Source organism: Ipomoea triloba, chromosome 15, assembly GCF_003576645.1.
Source record: "Ipomoea triloba cultivar NCNSP0323 chromosome 15, ASM357664v1".
In the NCBI taxonomy this organism is placed as follows: domain Eukaryota; kingdom Viridiplantae; phylum Streptophyta; class Magnoliopsida; order Solanales; family Convolvulaceae; genus Ipomoea; species Ipomoea triloba.
In genome coordinates, this window is record NC_044930.1 from 23,675,395 (window position 1) to 23,695,866 (window position 20,472).

The window sequence follows — 20,472 nt, forward strand, 5'->3', positions numbered from 1 at the left end:
AAATATGTATAAATAGACCACCAAATAGAGGAGGAAGGACAAACAATTCTAAGCAATATAATACCTACATTTTCGCCAAATTTTCTTATTTTTTATAGTTTTTTTCTATATTCTTGTGTCTTAACGATACCCCAAAAGTCAAAAAACCAACAACTATAATAAATTATATATATGCTTAGGTTCTAATGCAGTAAAGGCCACAGATGAAACATGTGGTGGAATCTCAGCCACATAGATCAATTCCTCCTTTATAAAAAAAAAATTCGCCATATACAATTTATAAAAATGTGCACTGAAGGCACAACAATGCGCTCTAGAAGCATAACAATATGCATTGGAAGGAAAAAAATATACACTGTAAGCCACAAAAATATGCAACAACTATTGAATAATTAAATTTAATACATGATATTCAACACAATTTATAAAAGATTACAATCTTCAACTAAAATTTGTAATTAGTTATTCATTCAAGATCATATATATATATATATATATATATATATATATATATATATATATATATATATATATATATAAACACCTACTGATATCTTTAATTTTGAACAATTATTTTGGTACTAAAGGTCTATACTTTAGTGGGAATTGAAACTCGTTTGTGTGTTACGGGTTTAAAGGTGTAGTTGTCCACAACGAGTAGCAAAGGAAGTGTTTTGGAGCTATTTTGGAAGCAAGGAAGATAGGAGTAGCAGAGCACGAACCGGAAGAAGAAGCAAAGGAAGAAGCAGTCACACGACCACCCACACGGCCGTGAGGCCCCAACTTTACACCGCCCAGATCGTGACCCCACACGACCAAATATGTACACGGCTGTGTGGTAGGCCGTGAGCTCTGTTTTGTCTTTTATTTAAGTTGCATTTTTTTTTTGTAATTTTTGGAGATTCCGAACCCTAGAGAGCTTTAGTTTATTTTTCTTCTTCTCTTTAGATTTCCATAGCATAGATTAGTATAGTATTACATAGATTACTTTAATTTCAAGCTTTAATCGCAGATTGGAGTGGATTTATACTAAGATTTCTTCTTCTTCTATAGTGAAGTTTCCTGTACTCTTTATTTTACTAGTACGAAAAACACATACACTACGCCTATAAATGTCTTTCCGCTAGGCCATGTAAGTGGCCGTGACCTTTTTGGGGAATTACAGTGAAAGTTGAGAGCTGAGCCCTGGTACACGACTACACACACGGCCGTGTACCAGGCCGTGTATAGCTGCGTATAAAAGCGCGATTTCCCCTTCCCCAATTTCAACCCTAGCCTCCTACTCTCCCAAACCTCTCTCTCCACTTCTTCCCTACCCTTTTGCGTGCACCATTGCTTTCTTTTCAAGATTTCAAGCATTTTATTCAATTTTACTCCATTCAATCATGAATTCAAGGTTTGAATTTCTCTCTCTATTTTTCTCAAATTTGTGCTTCATTGTTAGATATTATTCTTTGAATCTTGAACCAATGTGTGAAATAGGATTGTTTAAGCATATTCTCGATCTAATCTTTCTTTATTCATGTATATATGCTTCTAATTGCTTCAATGGTGTTCATACATGGTTTTTGGGTGAATCTTGAATACCCACTTTGTTGTTCATGTTCTTGTGCATATAATCTTGTTTTTAGAGTGGGTTGTGCTTTATTGTTTGTCCATCAAGGACGATGTCCATATTTTAGTGTAGGGGGGCAGGGGGTTAAGTTTTGTTAAACTTTGCTTGGAAGGTTCAGTGTGCATAATTTTGGGTAATTTGTTTTTCCTTGTTTTGAGATTGTGACATCTTTCTTCTTGTTGGTTTGTGGTTTGATTTGGTAGTACTTGTGTAGCCTAGTTTGTTATTGATGATTCAAGGTTGAGCTTTTGATAGATCTAGTCTCTTGCCAATAGCTGGGTTAGCCTCGAACTAAATTAGTTCTCTGATCCTATGTGTTATGCATTGTTAGTGAAAGTTTATATGAAATTCCGGTGATATTTGATTTGCCAGAACTTGCCTCAGTACTCTCAAAGTGAAGTCTAGGATTTGCATGTTTTGAAGTGATTAAAACCATTTTTGTTAGCCCAAGCCTTTAAGCCTACGTACCCTTGTATACAATTGTTTTCCCTAGTTGTCCCCATTGAGCCTTGAATTTTTTTAATAAGTGTTAAGCACTTGAACCCCGTTCATTGTTTTTGTTTTTCTTGTGTTAACCCTTTTCATTTAACTTTTAGCCTTTAGCCATATATTTCCATCTACCATTAACGAGAATGTAGCATTATATTTATTCTTTAGTTTAGGAGAGAGTCCTTTTGCAGCCTATCTTTATTAGTTCAAATAACAATTGTGTTAACCAGTCAATTGTAATAGTAAGGGTGGTCGCGATTTAATTAATTAATTAATTTTTACTTTTCCGACAAAAAATTCAAAGTGGGTTTAATTGCTGGGATCCTTCTATGTAGTGTTTCACACTCTACTTCGACAACCCCACCAAGGCACCTACCCACATCTTTCTCTATTATTTTAACATACAGTGCATGGTAACATGCATCTTCCAAGAAAATTTGTTCAACTTAGTACACTTATTAAGTTATTTTGAATAATTATGGTGGGAGATATATATTTATATTATTTTATGTTAAAGTTGTTAGCTTTCTTTATTATAGATTAGTATTTACTTCCTTTTTCAATATTTGTACTGAGAAACATATAAATAAAAATTCCTGTTCTTCACTTGCAACGAATACCTCTTTCTTTATCATACTTTTGTCAATTTGATTGAAGAAAATGTTATGAAGTTAAGAAAGCTGATTGAAAATTTTCATGTGATCAAGTGCTCAAAGCTTTGTTGCTACATCAAGTCTCCTAAGCTAAAAAAGAATCAATTTGATTCTCTCAATTCCAGTACTCAACCAAAACCATCCCTCAAATTAAAGGAAGTTGGTTGCTTTCAAAAAAAATAAAAAAAGTTAAAGGAAGTTGGGAGATCAACCTAGTCAGGCGACTTCATAATTGACCATTCGCTAGCTAGCTTTGATAAGACAGTGAAAGACTAATTGACGAATTGAAGGCTCGTGATTGTCTCAAGGATTGTTGACCCGTAGAAGTTGAAGATGAATGCTTCATTCGTTCCACTTTGTATTTCTTTAAATTAAACAAATACTTAGTGGAATCCTCTTTTGGAGCTAGTTTTAAAGAGAATAGTAGAGTAAAAAAGTCTATTTACTAAAAAAAAGTCATCAATGTATGATAAAAAGTAAAAAACTATACATGTTCACATTCACTATTATTTATTCAATCATAATATAACATTCATAATAAACTAATTATAAATTCATTACCTTTTTACTCAATATTATAAAATATAGTTAACACTTTTATACGATTGCTAATTTTTGTTTTTCAATTATTTGCAAAGTGGATTCTTTCATCCTCTATTATTTGCAAAGTGACTTTTTAACCTAATCTTAATAGAACTCGTGGATGAAAAAAGTAACTTTGCAGACAATTAGGGAGGAGATATGGTTATATGTATATTTGAGAGACGAAAAGTACTATTTTGAATAATTTAAAGATGAAAAATACAATTTTTACAATTATTAATATAGTTATCAAATTGATATTTATTAATGTTTGAAACTGATTTTGATTCCCAAATAATAAACTACAAAGAAATAATAAAAGTTGATGGATATATTGGTAACTGGTTCGGGACAAACCAACCTAAGGAGACGATCTTAGCCCCGATGCCGATCTTAGCAGTCGTGGCCTCATACATGGGCCAACCTCAAGGCCTTGATCTTGTATGTAAAATACTTATTGTGCACCCTTTAAATATATTAGAACTAATATAAATTTACAATTTATTTTATTTTTTAGACTCAACCTGCTTGGATTAAACACAAAATCAGCATCAATATTGACAACCAACACACTTGGTATATAGGATGCAACCACTATTTAAAAAAGGTTTATGCACAAAGTGGCAAACTGTCTAACTGTATGCATTGTGGTAAAAAGGCAGCAGTGGATACTCTAAGGTTAGTATCATTTAAACAAAAAAAAAAAAATTTAAAAAAAACACACTATTGTGGGCTCCGGCTAAGAAAGAAGAATGGTTGGGCGATGGAAACAAAGGTCGGAGAAGTGATGGTGCAAAGTCTCGCCACTTCAAGGATGGAGATAAGAGTTAGACACCACTTAGGAGGAAAATCCCAAGATAAGTCAAAATACTCCTTAAGAACTCAAGAAAAAGAAATTGTCAAAGCAATATAATATTCTTGAATTTACTACTGTCAAAGTTGTCTATCTAACAAAACTAATAGCAAAGCTATTTATACACTTTAGCTAGTCCCTACATCAGGGGCATTTAAGTTCAAGATGTGCTATTTTAATGCTAAACTAGCTAAAAAGATGTAACTAACTACAAGACTAGGATAACTAATTAAGTCAAATAAGTTTATAAAAACTAAATTCTAATTGAATTTAGGATTTATAAGCTTAATTTGGACTTTACAAATTGAATAACATAAATACGGACCAAAATAGTCTCAAACTTTTATTTGCAAGGAAAAATACTCTAAGTGTTGATTTATAAGGTATGAACCTCTCGATTTATTCTTCAAATTGTGACTTGAATCAAATTGACCACCTTCAACTCAACTCCATCTTCATATTTTTGATTAGCTTCACTTGCTCCTTTAATTAATAAGGCCACTCATAGCTTCATGAAATATTTGCGCCCTTGCTCTCGTCATTGGACCCTCCAAGATCAAAGGACTATTTTCTTTGTTGTCATCCTCATAGTTGTCCTCAACACACACACACACACACAAAATCAAGTACTACACTCATTCATACTAATATAAAAAATATGAACTTCATAATGAATGTGAAAATTGTTGATTGGACACATTGCGGCATCAGTATAAAGACTACTTGTAGAATCATTATTGCTACTATCAAGTAAACAAGTTATGGAACTAGAACAAGAGATACTACTCATGAACTTTCTACAAATATAATACTTTGTAAATATTAATATTTTATTCAATACTTTCATATGAGAATTTACGACATACATCTCACAACACATGAAACATGTACGGGGAAAAACTACCACTGCCAAATAGTATCCCAATGCCCTCTATGCTACCACTAGTATCCCAATTGCACATGACACACTACCAATAAAAAATAAGAGGACAAAGTATTGAAGATAAAGACAATGACAATGCTACCCAAAAGAGAATTAAGAAGACTTTTTTGGTTTGAATTTCTCTAAGTATTTAAACTAACATTTTTATAAAGTTGCAAACATTTATTGTAGTGACAATTATAATTAATCTCTTATATATTATTTTGCATTCATATACTTTGAATTATCGATTATAAATAAATTAAACATATTCAACATTCAATTACCTATGCATGAACATTTCTTATATAATCTTGCATTGATATAGTTTGAAATACTTATTTAAAAATAAACAATGGGCACTATCTCATTCGCGCAATGCGCGTGAAAACTAGTATACATACATACATACATACATATATATATATATATATATATATATATATATATATATATATATATATATATATATATATATATATATATAGAGAGAGAGAGAGAGAGTGTGTGGGAGAGGGAGAGAGAGAGATAGAGAGAGATCAAGGATCAAATGAGGACCTATAGTTAGGTGATGAGGACCATGTGGACTTATATGATCCTTTGATTTAAATAATTCAATGGTTGTGCTTAATTCTATGCAATAGATTTAATTTTCCGCGCTCAGTTCTTGTGCATTAGTACTCAACTTGTTGTGCATTCTTTCGCAACTTGTTGTGCATTCAATCTCAGTTTTTTGTGCATTCAGTCTCAGTTTTTTGTGCATTCATAGTGTGATTGTTCATTCATAGCCGTTAGATCACTCCAAATGGATGATCTAATTAGTTCACATGGTCCTTACATAATGATAGAATCTCACCTGATCCGGAACATACATACATACATACATATATACACACACACACACATACAGGGCCGGATTTTAGGGCGTGCAAGATGTGCGACCGCACAGGGCCCCAAAATTTTGGGGGCCCCTAGTCCAGCCCTGACTTAATAGTTAGTATATGTATTTGTGATTAGATTGGCCCAAAATTAAGTTTTTTGCATTTTTCTCATTGCAATTTTTCTTCAATTCGTAGTTTATTTATACTTTGATAGGACCTCACTTAGTTACTAGCACAGGACCCCGCAAATCAAAAAACCGGCTCTGCACACGCGCGCGCGCGCGCGCGCGCACACACACACATATATATAGTTGCGCAACCCCTTAGTGATAATCCCTATATTGCAACCCCTTTGTATGCTAATTTACAAAATGCTATTGTTCATAGTTTGATGAATTATGATTTATGAAGAGAATGCTTGGGATGTTGAGATTTTAAATGGTCCTTTTTCTGATAGCGGCTCTTAGTTTATTTTTCAAGCTCTTTGTAATGACGTTATGATTATATAATAGTTTTGTGGTCTTGTTTCAAAAAAAAAAAAATTGATTATACTAAATTTCTCAAGTGTCATGTGGCATGTAAGATTGCAATATAATGGATTTGGTGTGGATAGTCTATGTGTAATAGGACTCAAGACAGATATTACGAAGTACATTTTTGTTCTCTGAAAGCTGTGCAAAGCCTTCCAACAGTAAGGAAAACTCATAGGTTATTTTAGGGACACCATTAATCACGTCTATGTATTCAGATCATCTATAATTTATTTGTTACGTTCCAACAACATAGTACGTAGTTGTCTACAAAATATTCCTCAATCCGGCCTCATGCATTGTGTTAAGTGTGTACTCTATCAGATGCCTTCTTTACCTGCAATATATTAACATTCAGAACCAACTTCCATCCATCATATCAGACGATCAATATATATATATATATATATATATATAATTATTTGTTACCAAAGTAAAAATTAATGGAAAGGGATAGAAAGGAGCTAGGTTTGATATTTTACCTCATTTTCCCAGTTTGTTCGCAAAGTAATTATAAAGAGCAGTACTGCTTCTGCGAAGATGGCTATTGTGATCCCCAACCAAAGTCCCTAAACCAAATTGATTAAAAGATCAGAGTAAGCAGCTTTTTTTCTATCAAAACTAACAAAAATGGGTCAGTCTAAATTGATAAGAAGATTATATATTAGAGTGTCTTTGAAAATTAGGAAAATGACTTCTAAAAATGTTGATTTTTAAAAAAATATTTTTATTTCTAATGTTTGGTTGTATTATAGAAAACTGTCTTGGTCTGTTTGGTTTCTTTTCTCGAAAATGAATAGAATTGTATAATTAAACTACTAACAATTTGAACATAATTAAATTTAAGTTTTATAAACATTTAATATAGTGCTATATATGTGCATATATACATACATATATATAAAGAGGTGAGGTGGGGGTGGGGGTGAGGGGTGAGGGGCAGCTGCCCCCATACTAGCTTCGTCTCTGGTGGTTGTGGTGGTGGTGATGATGGTGGTGGTGGTGGTTGAGTGTTGGTGTTGGTGGTGGGGTAGTGGTGGTGGTCGTGTTATTTGTTATATAATAATAATAATAATAATAAGTGGTTTGGTGGTGGTGGTGGTAGTGTGGTTGGTAATGGTGGTGGTGGTAGTGTGATAGTGGTAATGGTGGTGATGGTAGTGGTGGCGGTGGCGGCGATGTTGGTGTGGAAGTTGAAAAATGACTTCTGACAAAAGAGTAGACAATAAGCATAACAGAAGCAAGCAATAGATCTACCAACCAGCCGAGCCAAGATTCATAGAAGACATGAAGCTATAGCAGACTTAAGACTAACTGTCTATCAATCAAGTCTCAAGAAATCAGAAATTGTCTAAGTCATCCTTACAGCCTGTTGAGTCATCTTTTGGAAAGCCTTCTAAAAGGTGACACATGGGATTTTTCTAGAGGCTGATAAGAAGAAGACAAACACGTTCTTCTTTCAAATTTGCACAGCAAAGAAGAAGGACAATGTTGTTACACAAGAAGATAAATCAAAGCGCGTATAGTTGCATTATCGTGGAGTTTATGGCAACATGGATACCTATCAAAATGGGGTGCAATGGAGAGATTCTAATCAATGTTGTTTTACCAACCTATCCCACCTCTATCACATAAATAGAGGACTCCAAAGCTCAGGAAAAAAAAAAAAGAGGAGGGAGACAACGATAAGTGTTTAGTGAAAGGAAGTAGTAAGCAATAGAGAAATACAAGATTGTCTCTTGCTCGATCAAAAGGAGTGGAATGAAGCTATATGTAGCACCTCTGAAGCTTTCAATCCAGTACTAAAAAAAAAAAAAAACATTCATTGACGTCTCACTGTTGTGGTGGCGATCTTGCTCAAGGAATTGAAGCCAACTTATGCTCTTTCAAAGCAAAAGGAATATACCAACATCAAAAGGAGTTCATGCAAGGATAAAAGAGTTGATAGACACATGTCAATAAGTTGTTTGACACCTACTAGTCTACATAAAAGACAAATTGGTGATAAGTAGAAGGAGCCTTTTTGAACCAAAGTGTGCTTATACACTGATATGGAAACTATCTTTACTTTATGGTTCATGGCAGTGCAAATCAATGATTTGGCAGCGGATTTTTGGGGATTGTGGGCTATCACTTGAGTGACAAATGGTAAATTTGAATTTCAAGTTGACACTCAGCCTGCTTTGTCAATAAAAGGATCGGAGGACTCCTAGCTTAGAAGAAATTGCGCGCTGAAAAAGAGAGAATTGTTGGTTGATTGATCATTCAAAGCTTTATCAAGTATTCTAATTAAGTTAAAGAATCATCCTAATTCTAAAAGTCCCAACCTCAACCCATCCTCCTTTCTTTAATTTGCTGAAAAGAGTTGAACGATCATTTTAGCAAGGGGACTTTAATTAATTTGTGGTTGACCCTTAGCTATAGATTGGTAAGATAATGAAGACTAAGTCGACAAGGAGTTCATGACATAATCTAAGGATTGTCATCTGAGACGCAAGTAACTAGCCGTGCATACAAAAAGCTACATTTCACTAGCTTGTACTTTTGTAACAATATATAGTGAAATCCTACCCTAAGTTGAAGCTAGTGATGAAGTAGAAAAGTTTTCCGATTCACTATAAAAATTTCTCTCACTCTTTCGTGTTTTAATTTACTTTACTCTTTGTTTTATTCTATGACTAACCCTTCATACATGAGTTCACACTTGCACTCACAAACAAAACTAAGCTACAAACATTTACTTGGCAAGTTCAAGACTTCCGCTTAAAGAAAATTTTATTCCTTAACTTTTTAATTTTTAAAACACGTTTAAAAGTATATTCAACTCCCTCCCTCATACCTCCCTCCCTCTTAAACTTTTACTTGCTCGGGACCAACACCTAAATCTATCTCTTATATTTGTGCATATTGTCCACACCCTTTACTCAAACATATTTGTGTGTGGCAATTACTTAATTCATTCAAGGGTTGATCAACTACCACCCAATGTTAACCTAAACTGTACTCATCATTTCGAATTTTAGATTTTTTTTTTTTGAAAATCAATTTTAGATTTCTTATTTGTTCATAATGTTTGATTATTTCTATTACGTAGTATCATTTAATCACTTTTTCTTATTGAACGTTTATGATATTACTAGTTAGCTATATAAGGATCAAATTTAAAACATAATGGAGGAAGGACTTCGTTCTCTGTGTCACTCTAACAACCTACATGTACCCAAAATGATCTCTCACTCTCTCATAATGTATCTACTCATGGCCCTCTTTTTTCTTTATATCTCTTCATCTTCTACGCACGTAAATGGACCTCTAATAATGCCTTCCATTGCATGTTAGCAGCTAACATGAGTAAATGTGAAGTAAAATAAATAAATTTGGGATATATATGTTGATACCTTGCCTCCAACATGATAGACGAAAGCTAAGAGTACTCCAGCAGGCATCCCTAGCAAATTATGGGCTCCCAAGTTGACTATTGCCCCAATATTTTGCCACCCACATCCTCTCGCTGTGCCTGAGATTACATTCATATCCACATAAATTTTGGAGTTGTGGAGTTAAAGGAGCGGAGGCAGTTTGCATTCGGGAAGCCCTTAGCTGGTTAAAGGATATAGACATTGGAGAGGTTGATGTGGAGACCGATACTCATTTAGTTTATTTAGCTTTATGTCTAAACTCTTTTAATTCTGCTTTTTGTTTTATTATTTCTCATGTTAAAAGAAGTTGCATCCATGATTAATGATGTTGTCTTTTCTGATGATTTAATGCATTAAATCTTATATCTCAAGAAGAAAAAAATTGGTGACAGAAATAACTGTATTTTGATTTATATATTTTGAAAAAAAAAAATCACAATTTCTCTTCTTTTCATTTTCTTATTCTAATAAAATCTAAACCAGTAGTGATGATAAAAGTTTTATTTCTTCTATCACTCTATGAGAACGCTTATGATTCCCTGAATATAATATTAAGATGGTCTAATATACATACCTGAAAGAACACATAGAATGCTGTCAAGGAAGTGAGAGGCAGAGAGCAAGAGTAGCATTTTGCCAGCATAGTTTACAACTTCTTCCTCAGTGCTGAAGACATAACCCCATACTTTGTGAACTGAAACCATTGCTATGCCTACTAATATCCCTTCTGTTGCCGCGCACCCTAACGCAGTACGCACCGCCATCCACGCTGCTTTTGGCCTCCCACCACCCACTTCATTTGATACCCTTACACTGTACTTGTCGGCAGAATTAGGCAATGTTGCAGCAGCCATAATTAGGCAAATATCAACAATTGACAAAGAATTAGGCAAGTCAAAAGAGTTAGGCATGGAGTTAGGCACCTACNGTCATCCCAAATCATTCTATTCTTCCCTCATATACTAGAGATATTAGAGAGTTTGTTGAGTGTATTTCTCCTTCCTAGCAAGAGAGAATTATCCTTGTTTTCTCCTTGTTAGTTAGAGAGTGGTTGTAACTCCTATTTTCTCATAGTGAAATTCTTCTACCCTTGCCCGTGGTTTTTACCCTAATTTGTTTAGGGGTTTTCCACGTAAAATCTGTGCCTCATTTATTTTTCTTTCTCAAATTATTGTTGCAATCTGATCTATCCCACTTCCGCGGGCGCAACAATTGGTATCAGAGCCTTCAGATATATTGTTCAGAATTTGTTTCAAGAACAATATGGCAGCGAAATTTGAGATTGAAAAATTCAATGGGAAAAAATTTCTCATTGTGGAAATTGAAGGTGAAGGCTATCCTGAGGAAAGACAACTGTCTAGCAGCTATCAGTGAAAGGCCGGTGGATTTTACTGATGACAAAAAATGGAGCGAGATGAACGAGGATGCTATGGCGGATCTATACCTATCAATAGCAGATGGAGTATTGTCAAGCATCGGGGAGAAGAAGACGGCCAAGGAGATTTGGGATCACCTCAACCGGTTGTACGAGGCCAAGTCACTGCACAACAAAATTTTCCTTAAGAGGAAATTATATACTCTTCGTATGTCAGAATCTACTTCAGTGACGGAACACTTAAATACGCTGAATACTCTATTTTCCCAGCTTACATCTCTAAGCTGTAAAATAGAGCCACAGGAGCGTGCGGAACTTCTGCTTCAGAGTCTACCTGATTCGTATGATCAACTCATCATCAACTTAACAAACAACATCCTTACGGATTATCTAGTCTTCGATGATGTTGCAGCTGCGGTTCTTGAAGAAGAAAGCCGGCGCAAGAACAAGGAGGACAGACAAGTTAATCTGCAACAGGCAGAGGCGTTAACGGTGATGAGAGGAAGGTCAACAGAACGTGGCCAAAGCAGTGGTCGTGGTAGATCAAAATCAAGTAAGAAGAATTTAAAGTGTTACAACTGTGGAAAGAAGGGTCACTTGAAGAAAGATTGTTGGAATTTACCTCAGAATTCCAATCCTCAAGGAAATGTTGCAAGTACCTCAGATGATGGAAGTGCTCTCTGTTGCGAAGCATCAATAGCCAGGGAAGGCAGAAAAAGGTTCGCGGTTATATGGCTTATAGACTCGGGAGCCACATATCACATGACCTCAAGGAGAGAATGGTTCCATCATTATGAACCAATCTCAGGAGGATCTGTGTACAGCTGCGACGATCATACCTTGGAGATTATCGGCATTGGAACCATCAAGCTGAAGATGTACGATGGAACAGTCCAAACTGTTCAGGATGTGCGGCACGTGAAGGGCCTGAAGAAAAATCTATTATCCTATGGAATATTGGATAATAGTGCAACCAAGATTGAAACACAGAAAGGAGTCATGAAGATTTTCCAAGGAGCGCTTGTGGTGATGAAAGGGGAGAAGATAGCTGCAAATCTATACATGCTGAAGGGAGAGACTTTGCAAGAAGCAGAGGCATCGGTTGCCGCATGTAGTCCAGACTCTACGCTGCTATGGCATCAGAAACTTGGGCACATGTCAGAACAAGGAATGAAGATTCTTGTGGAGCAAAAGCTACTTCCGGGGTTAACAAAGGTATCACTTCCTTTGTGTGAGCATTGTATAACTTCAAGTAAGCAACATCGTCTTAAATTCAGCACATCAAATTCTAGAGGCAAGGTTGTTCTAGAATTGGTTCACTCTGATGTGTGGCAAGCACCGGTTCCATCCCTAGGAGGGGCAAAGTATTTTGTCTCATTCATCGACGATTACTCTAGGAGATGCTGGGTGTACCCTATCAAGAGAAAGTCAGATGTGTTTGCGACTTTCAAAGCCTTCAAAGCACGGGTGGAACTTGATTCCGGGAAGAAGATCAAGTGTTTCAGGACAGATAATGGAGGGGAATATACAAGTGAGGAATTTGATGACTTCTGCAAGAAGGAAGGCATCAAAAGGCAGTTCACGGTGGCATACACTCCTCAACAAAATGGAGTGGCAGAGCGGATGAACAGAACCTTGCTGGAAAGGACAAGAGCAATGTTGAGGGCTGCGGGCTTAGAAAAATCATTCTGGGCAGAAGCAGTCAATACCGCCTGTTATTTGGTGAATCGAGCTCCATCAACTGCAATCGAGCTGAAGACACCAATGGAGATGTGGACTGGTAAGCCTGTTGATTATTCAAACCTCCATATATTTGAAAGCATTGTGTATGCAATGTACAATGCCCAGGAAATTACAAAGTTGGATCCGAAGTCCAGGAAATGTAGATTCTTGGGGTATGCTGATAGAGTAAAGGGGTATCGCTTGTGGGATCCCACTGCCCACAAAGTTGTCATCAGCAGGGATGTTATCTTTGTAGAGGACAGGCTACAAAGAGGAGAAGTTGATGATAGCACGGAAAAAGAAAAGCCAGAAACTACTCAGATACAGGTAGAGGAGGAATTTGAACAAGATTCTTCTGAAGCAGAACCGGCGCACGAGGAACCAGAACCAGAACACTCTGGAGCTCCAACAACTCGTCAATCAGACCGTGAAAGAAGACGTCCCACTTGGCACTCAGATTATGTTATGGAAGGGAATGTTGCATACTGCCTTCTAACAGAGGATGGTGAGCCATCAACCTTTCAGGAGGCGATAAACAGCTCAGATGTTTTTCAATGGACGGCAGCAATGCAGGAAGAAATAGAAGCTCTCCATAAAAATAATACATGGGAACTTGTGCCACTACCACAAGGAAGGAAGCCAATTGGTAACAAATGGGTCTTCAAAATCAAAAGGAATGGTGACGATCAAGTGGAGCGGTATCGTGCAAGACTGGTGGTGAAGGGATATGCTCAGAAAGAAGGTATTGATTTCAATGAAATATTTTCACCTGTGGTTCGACTAACAACAGTTCGTGTAGTTTTGGCGATGTGTGCTACATTCAACTTACATCTAGAGCAGCTAGATGTAAAAACGGCTTTTCTTCATGGAGATCTTGAAGAAGAGATATATATGCTCCAGCCTGAAGGATTTGAAGACAAAGAGAATCAGAACTTGGTTTGCAGGTTGAACAAATCTCTGTACGGTTTAAAGCAGGCGCCAAGGTGTTGGTATAAGAGATTTGATTCCTTCATCATGTGCCTTGGATACAACAGACTGAATGCAGACCCTTGTGCATATTTCAAGAGGTTTGGAAAAGATAACTTTGTTATATTGCTGTTGTATGTAGATGACATGTTGGTCGCAGGCCCCAACAAAGATCATATTGATGAATTGAAGGCACAACTGGCTAGGGAATTCGAAATGAAGGACTTGGGACCAGCAAACAAGATTCTAGGGATGCAAATTCACCGAGACAGAGGTAATAGGAAGATTTGGCTTTCTCAAAAGAATTATTTAAAGAAAATCTTGTCACGTTTCAGCATGCAAGATTGTAAGCCAATTTCTACCCCTCTTCCTATTAATCTCAAAGTATCCTCAAGTATGAGTCCTAGCAATGAAGAAGGGAGGATGGAGATGTCTCGAGTACCGTATGCATCAGCGGTGGGGAGTTTAATGTTCGCTATGATATGTACAAGACCAGACATTGCGCAAGCAGTGGGAGTAGTTAGTCGGTACATGGCGAATCCAGGCAGAGAGCATTGGAACTGTGTGAAGAGGGTCCTAAGATACATCAAGGGGACCTCAGATGTTGCATTATGTTATGGAGGATCAGACTTTCTTATCAACGGGTATGTGGATTCTGACTATGCAGGGGATTTAGATAAAAGTAAATCTACGACAGGATATGTGTTCAAAGTTGCTGGTGGAGCTGTAAGCTGGGTTTCAAAACTGCAAGCAGTTGTGGCTACGTCAACAACAGAAGCAGAATATGTAGCAGCTACACAAGCCAGTAAAGAAGCAATTTGGTTGAAAATGCTATTGGAGGAGCTCGGGCACAAACAAGAGTTTGTCTCTTTGTTTTGTGACAGTCAGAGTGCCTTGCATCTAGCAAGGAATCCTACATTTCATTCAAGGACGAAACACATACGAGTGCAGTACCATTTCATCCGAGAGAAGGTGGAAGAAGGGACAGTAGATTTGCAGAAAATCCATACCACGGACAACGTAGCAGATTTCCTAACAAAGGTAATCAATGTTGATAAGTTTACTTGGTGTCGATCTTCTTGTGGCCTGATAGAGACGTAAGCGGCATGGAAAGTGCAAGGTAGAAAGAATGGTGTGAAGATATGATTGTTACAATCTAATCTTCAAGTGGGAGATTGTCGGCAGAATTAGGCAATGTTGCAGCAGCCATAACTAGGCAAATATCAACAATTGACAAAGAATTAGGCAAGTCAAAAGAGTTAGGCATGGAGTTAGGCACCTACCAAAATATTTATTATTTGGTCCCTAAACTTTGGACTTACTACAAAATGACCCCTATTCCTCAACTATAAATAGGGAGGTCATTTGTCATTCTTGTCATCTCAAATCATTCTATTCTTCCCTCATATACTAGAGATATTAGAGAGTTTGTTGAGTGTATTTCTCCTTCCTAGCAAGAGAGAATTATCCTTGTTTTCTCCTTGTTAGTTAGAGAGTGGTTGTAACTCCTATTTTCTCATAGTGAAATTCTTCTACCCTTGCCCGTGGTTTTTACCCTAATTTGTTTAGGGGTTTTCCACGTAAAATCTGTGCCTCATTTATTTTTCTTTCTCAAATTATTGTTGCAATCTGATCTATCCCACTTCCGCGGGCGCAACAGTACTAACCAAAATCATATCAACTAACAATACAAATTTTGTATGGGATCCGAGTTAATTCCGATCCAGAAATAGTCTATTGACTATTAACATTTATCAATTTTTATCTTAGACTTTCAATCAAGGTCTAGGCGGCCGAAGCGCCGACTAGGCCGCCTAGTTGACCGATTATTTGTCCCTTTCAATTGGACCATAAATAATAGTTTGTTGTATATTAACATTTACCAATTATTTTGTTTCAGATTTGGCCCTTCACTTAAGTATCTATTTAGCAACATTAAACTTGAAAGTGATAATGTAAACATTAGTTTATTGTTGAGTTGGGAAAAGTTCGTCATTAGTGGGAATGCAAAGACCCAAATTTTTACATTATTACCATTAAATTTAATGTTTACTAAATTGATATTTAATTGAATGACCAAATTTGGAATAAAACCAATAGTTAAGGATCATTTACGGTCAAACTGAAAGTCGATGATGAAAATTGGTAAAATGTCAATAGGTAAGGGATCATTTGTGGTATAATTGAAAGTCGAAGATAAAAATTGATAAATGTCGATAGTCAATAAAAAATTCTTGGAATTAACTCCTTTGTGTTAATCAACTATCGGGTATAATCATCATCAAGTGTTGATTGATTATCATATATAACCACCTATGTTGGTTTTACGGCTGCGAGGTAACCGTTCGGCTAGTCAACACTGTCACAAAACTTAGGAAAAATAGTAATGCAAAAATACAAGAATAATTGGAGAGAGTAACTACACTTGCCTTCAAATCAAAACCCTCAACAATGTGACCCCAGGAGTATTTATACAAGATTAATAGGTCTTAGAAAGGAAATAAGAAAAAAACTTAGAAAATATAACTTTGGGAAGCTACTTAAACCGCTAAAACCGCCATAAATGCTACCAACACTACTACAGAAATCATCTACAATGTCGGACTTTTAACGTCAAATTTTTATATACTACATATTAAGTGGCAGATAAGGACTGAACGTTACCTTATAGCGCCACCAAGTCCCATAGGCAGCATATAAACCAAGAGGCATGTATTTAGTCTGAGAAAAATTAACACCACCAGTTAGCCACTAATTTAATTGCAACAAGAGAGCTGGGGGAACCAAATGTGGTTCGAACTTTCATCTATTGTTCGAAAAGCAATGTAACTTATGGGCGTATTTGATTTTGATGGTTTTCAATGTATTAATAAATTTAAGGCAAAAACATGTGTACTGTTAGGTTGTTTCACGCATCTTTGGTGTCTCAACATGTGTACTGTTAATAAAATTGTGTGTTCATATGATTTTTCAAAATTCAAAGCCCATTTAAACGCTATTTTTCAAAACTAAAGAAAGTCTATTCAACCACCTTCCTTCCCTTCCCCTCCCTCTTCGTCTAGGATTATACCCCAACCAAGACCATAAAAAAAGAATACTTAATTGTGTTTTTAGTATCTAACTCGAAGAGAAGGGCTTTCCCTATTAGTGTCCTTTGTTTTGAAAATTCAAAGGATAATGATGGACAAGATAATCATTAGAATTTTGGGGAAGAAAAAATTTGAAGGGTTTAGTACAAAAGTTTAGAAGTTTGATGTTTCATAGATGGATTTTAACCTTTTATATTTGAAAGAAAAAGTCTATCAATTCTCTAAAAGAGTTCATAAAAGTCTATATCTTACGGAGTATTAAATACCAATAAGCTTTTAAAGATTTTTAAAAATCTGAACAAAGACATAGACTCTGTTTGGCAGAGCTTATTTAGGAGTTTATAGCTTATTTTAAACTATTAATAAGCTATAAACTCTGTTTGGTAATATTTTCAAAATAAGTTAGTAGCTTAAAATAAGAGCTTATTTTGAAACGCTACTACTTGGGGTAGCTTTTCAAAAATAAGCTAGTAGCTTTTTAACTTTTTTCCATCTTTATCCTTATTATTTTAAATAAATAACATCATTTACCCCTCTCAATTAAAACCCTTTTGACATTTTTTTTTCATTATGTTTGGTAGTAATTTCAGTTTGACATTTGTGTTTGAACATTAATTTTTGTATGAACTAATATTATGAATTATAAACATTTTTTTTTACTTTATATATTTTCAAATATATGTTCTTACTTTATATTTTATTTAAATATATCGATTTCATTATTTTATATTTTAATATATAAACAAACCTATTTAAATTTAAAATTATTTAAATTGTATAAAGATGTCCTTTTTAGTCTTTTTACATTTATCAGCTTATCAAAAAGCTAATTTTCCCAAACACTTTTAAGCATAACAGCTAGCTTAACAGCTCTTCGGATTTCAGCTTCAAGCTTTTAGCTTTTCAGTTTTCAGCTTTCACCTACTTTTTCAGCTAGGTTTGTCAAACATAGCCATACTACATATTTTTAAAGACTATTAAAGTGTTTAAATAAATTATCACCTTAACTTAAAAAAATAAAACTCACTAAAAATTGAAACGAATATGATAACTTTTAAAAAATCCCTACAAGTTTAAATATCTTTAAAATTTTATAGAAACCGGCAGCGAATACACCCCATACAATCAAGTTGTGCTCTTGCTGGGAAGATAGTATTTTTAAAAAAAAATTGAAATTGTATATAAAACTAATTGACTTACGTTATAGAAAGAACTGAAGTTTCCAGCTTGGGATTTGGAAGAAGCCCACCTAACAAAACCACCAGCTCGAATGACCAATGCTCTAAGCTACACTTACCACACATACACACAAACATCTTTAGAAAAAATGGCCAAGTTAGGTCATGGAACAATTGTTATATCATGAGCTAGAGCTCATTTTGTATTGCGGATTCTTATTCAAAAATGATGCGTCTAACACCGTTGATATATCTGCGCAATTAACAGTTTATGTGTTTGTAAATAAATTGAAGGCATATAACATGTTACTTATAGATACATAATATATATTAATTGAAGACAAGATAATATGTTGTTAAAATATTATGTGTCTGCAATTGACATATATTATATATGTATCAGCAGTTACTATGTTATGTGTGGTTAATTTATTTATAGACACATAAACCATAGTGGAAAGTAGATCCTGGTCCTGTATGATATAAAGTTGGAGCAGAGAGAAGTACATACCAAAGCATGGCAGTGGAAGGAATCCCTAATCTAAGAAACTTGATGATCCCATGAAACATATCCTTGGAAAACCCTGTCCATGTTTCTTTACAAGAAGGAGAAACCCTCACATAAACACCCAACAACACTACATTAACCCAGTAAGATATGGCATTAGCCATGGCAGCACCATTGAATCCCATCCCAGATTTGAACACCAAAATCCAACAGCTGAGTACATGCACCAGAGCGCCGATTCCGGCCGTGAACATCATGGGGACAACGTTGTTTTGGGCCTGTAGAAATGAAACCAGGCACCGGAGGATTGCAAACGGGAAAATGCTAGGTATCAGAAACCGAGCGTACTCGCCGGCGGCGTTAGATATCTCCGGATCTGTGCCGCAGAGCCTGAGGATTCGGTCGGTGTAGGCCCAAACGCCGGCCACCGGAATGCAGATTAGAAGCATCACTAGCATTCCTCTCTGCATAAAGATTCCCAGCATTTTGTACTGCTTGGCGCCGTATGATTGACCGCATAATGTATCCAAAGCGCCTGCGAATCCCCTCTGGTTTTGGTTAAACAAACACGAGATCCATAGTTAGTTCATTATTGCGGTTGAAAATTAGTACAAATTGAACATTTTATTTGCAGTTGACCCGCTGGCTGGGGTCTAGCACCGGGTGGTTGGGATTGTTGTGCAGAGATCAGTAAAGAGTCAAATGAAAAAATATGTGGCGGTATAAAATAATATTAGACTGGTTGGTGTTGGAAGGGAACCCCTAGCAGTAACATTTAAGACTGGTTGATGTTTGGAGGGGGAATTGTTGGGTGGATACTGATAGCCAATTATAGCTTTTGATGGAAGTGATAAAAGCTTGATTCTAACACTGACCGTAAGAGTGTAACCTGTGACTGAAGCAAAGGAGGTGGCCATGGAAGCGCCGGAGAGAGACAGCTCGCCGCCGCGTTTGCCAACGAACATGAGTGAGATGAACTGCAGGGAAGTTAACAGAAGATTTACAAAACTCAAAGGGGCAGCTAAAACAATCAGCTTCTTCACTTCGCCGGAAACCTCATCCCAACATTTTCTTCTCTCATCATTTTCAGATTCAGGAATCAATGGGATCTCCATCTCTGCTTTTCTTTCCATCCTCTTCTGCGCCTGCCAAATTCGAACGTGACAAGGAAGATATAAGTATCTACATAAAGACTAGAAAGAGAAATGTAGATACAAGTATATACATATTTTTTTAAAAACTCCAAGGAGGATTCTACTTAAGTATTTATTTAATTTAGAGAAATATAAAGCGGAACAAAGCCTTGAGCTTCTACCCGTCGACGGTCCTTGAGACAATCACCAGCCTTTGCCAATAAATCTTTGACTGTCTGATCAAAGCTAATTAAGGGTCAATCACGATGTTGTCTTACTAGGTTGATCTTCCAACTTCCTTCACCAACTTGAAAGATGGTTTTGGTTGAGTACTAGAGAGAATCAAACTGATTCTTTTTTAGCTTAGAAGAGTTGATGTGGCAACAAAACTTTGGGGACTTGATCACAAGAAAATTTTCAATCAGCTTTTTTAACTTTATAACCTTTTGTCAAGGACCTTGTAATCTACTGGTACCAAGTTACTCCCTCATATTGGAGGTTGTGAGTTCAAGCTTAATACTGCATTGTAATACAGTTATAACTTAATTGTAATTAAG

General features: G+C 35.9%; 1 protein-coding gene across 2 annotated transcripts; it reads right to left on the reverse strand.

The window, feature by feature from the left end:
• Window positions 1–6,567: 6,567 nt before the first annotated feature.
• LOC116007029 (protein DETOXIFICATION 16-like) lies at window positions 6,568–20,218 on the reverse strand. Of its 2 annotated transcripts, XM_031247592.1 has the most exons (9): window positions 20,098–20,218; window positions 19,658–19,927; window positions 18,786–19,330; window positions 18,297–18,383; window positions 16,672–16,728; window positions 10,519–10,757; window positions 9,924–10,042; window positions 7,008–7,094; window positions 6,568–6,862 (listed from the first exon to the last, which is right to left on the reverse strand). In XM_031247592.1, the coding sequence occupies exons 2-9, from the start codon at window positions 19,913–19,915 to the stop codon at window positions 6,830–6,832; spliced, it is 1,425 nt and encodes a 474-aa protein (XP_031103452.1). In that variant the 5' UTR covers window positions 19,916–19,927; window positions 20,098–20,218; the 3' UTR covers window positions 6,568–6,829. The 2 variants fall into 2 exon arrangements, with proteins under 2 accessions (XP_031103452.1, XP_031103453.1); XM_031247593.1 differs by lacking the exons at window positions 6,568–6,862; window positions 7,008–7,094 and adding an exon at window positions 8,451–8,756.
• Window positions 20,219–20,472: the final 254 nt, after the last annotated feature.

Bases quoted from the DNA above. Each gene is read 5' to 3' on its own strand.
- LOC116007029 (XM_031247592.1), bottom strand. From the start codon at position 19,915: ATGGAAAGAAAAGCAGAGATGGAGATCCCATTGATTCCTGAATCTGAA. The intron at 19,331-19,657 runs GTCAGTGTTAGA...AACCAAAACCAG, and splicing joins TCACAGGTTACACTCTTACG to AGGGGATTCGCAGGCGCTTT. The intron at 7,095-9,923 runs GTATCAACATAT...AATTTGGTTTAG, and splicing joins TCTATCATGTTGGAGGCAAG to GGACTTTGGTTGGGGATCAC.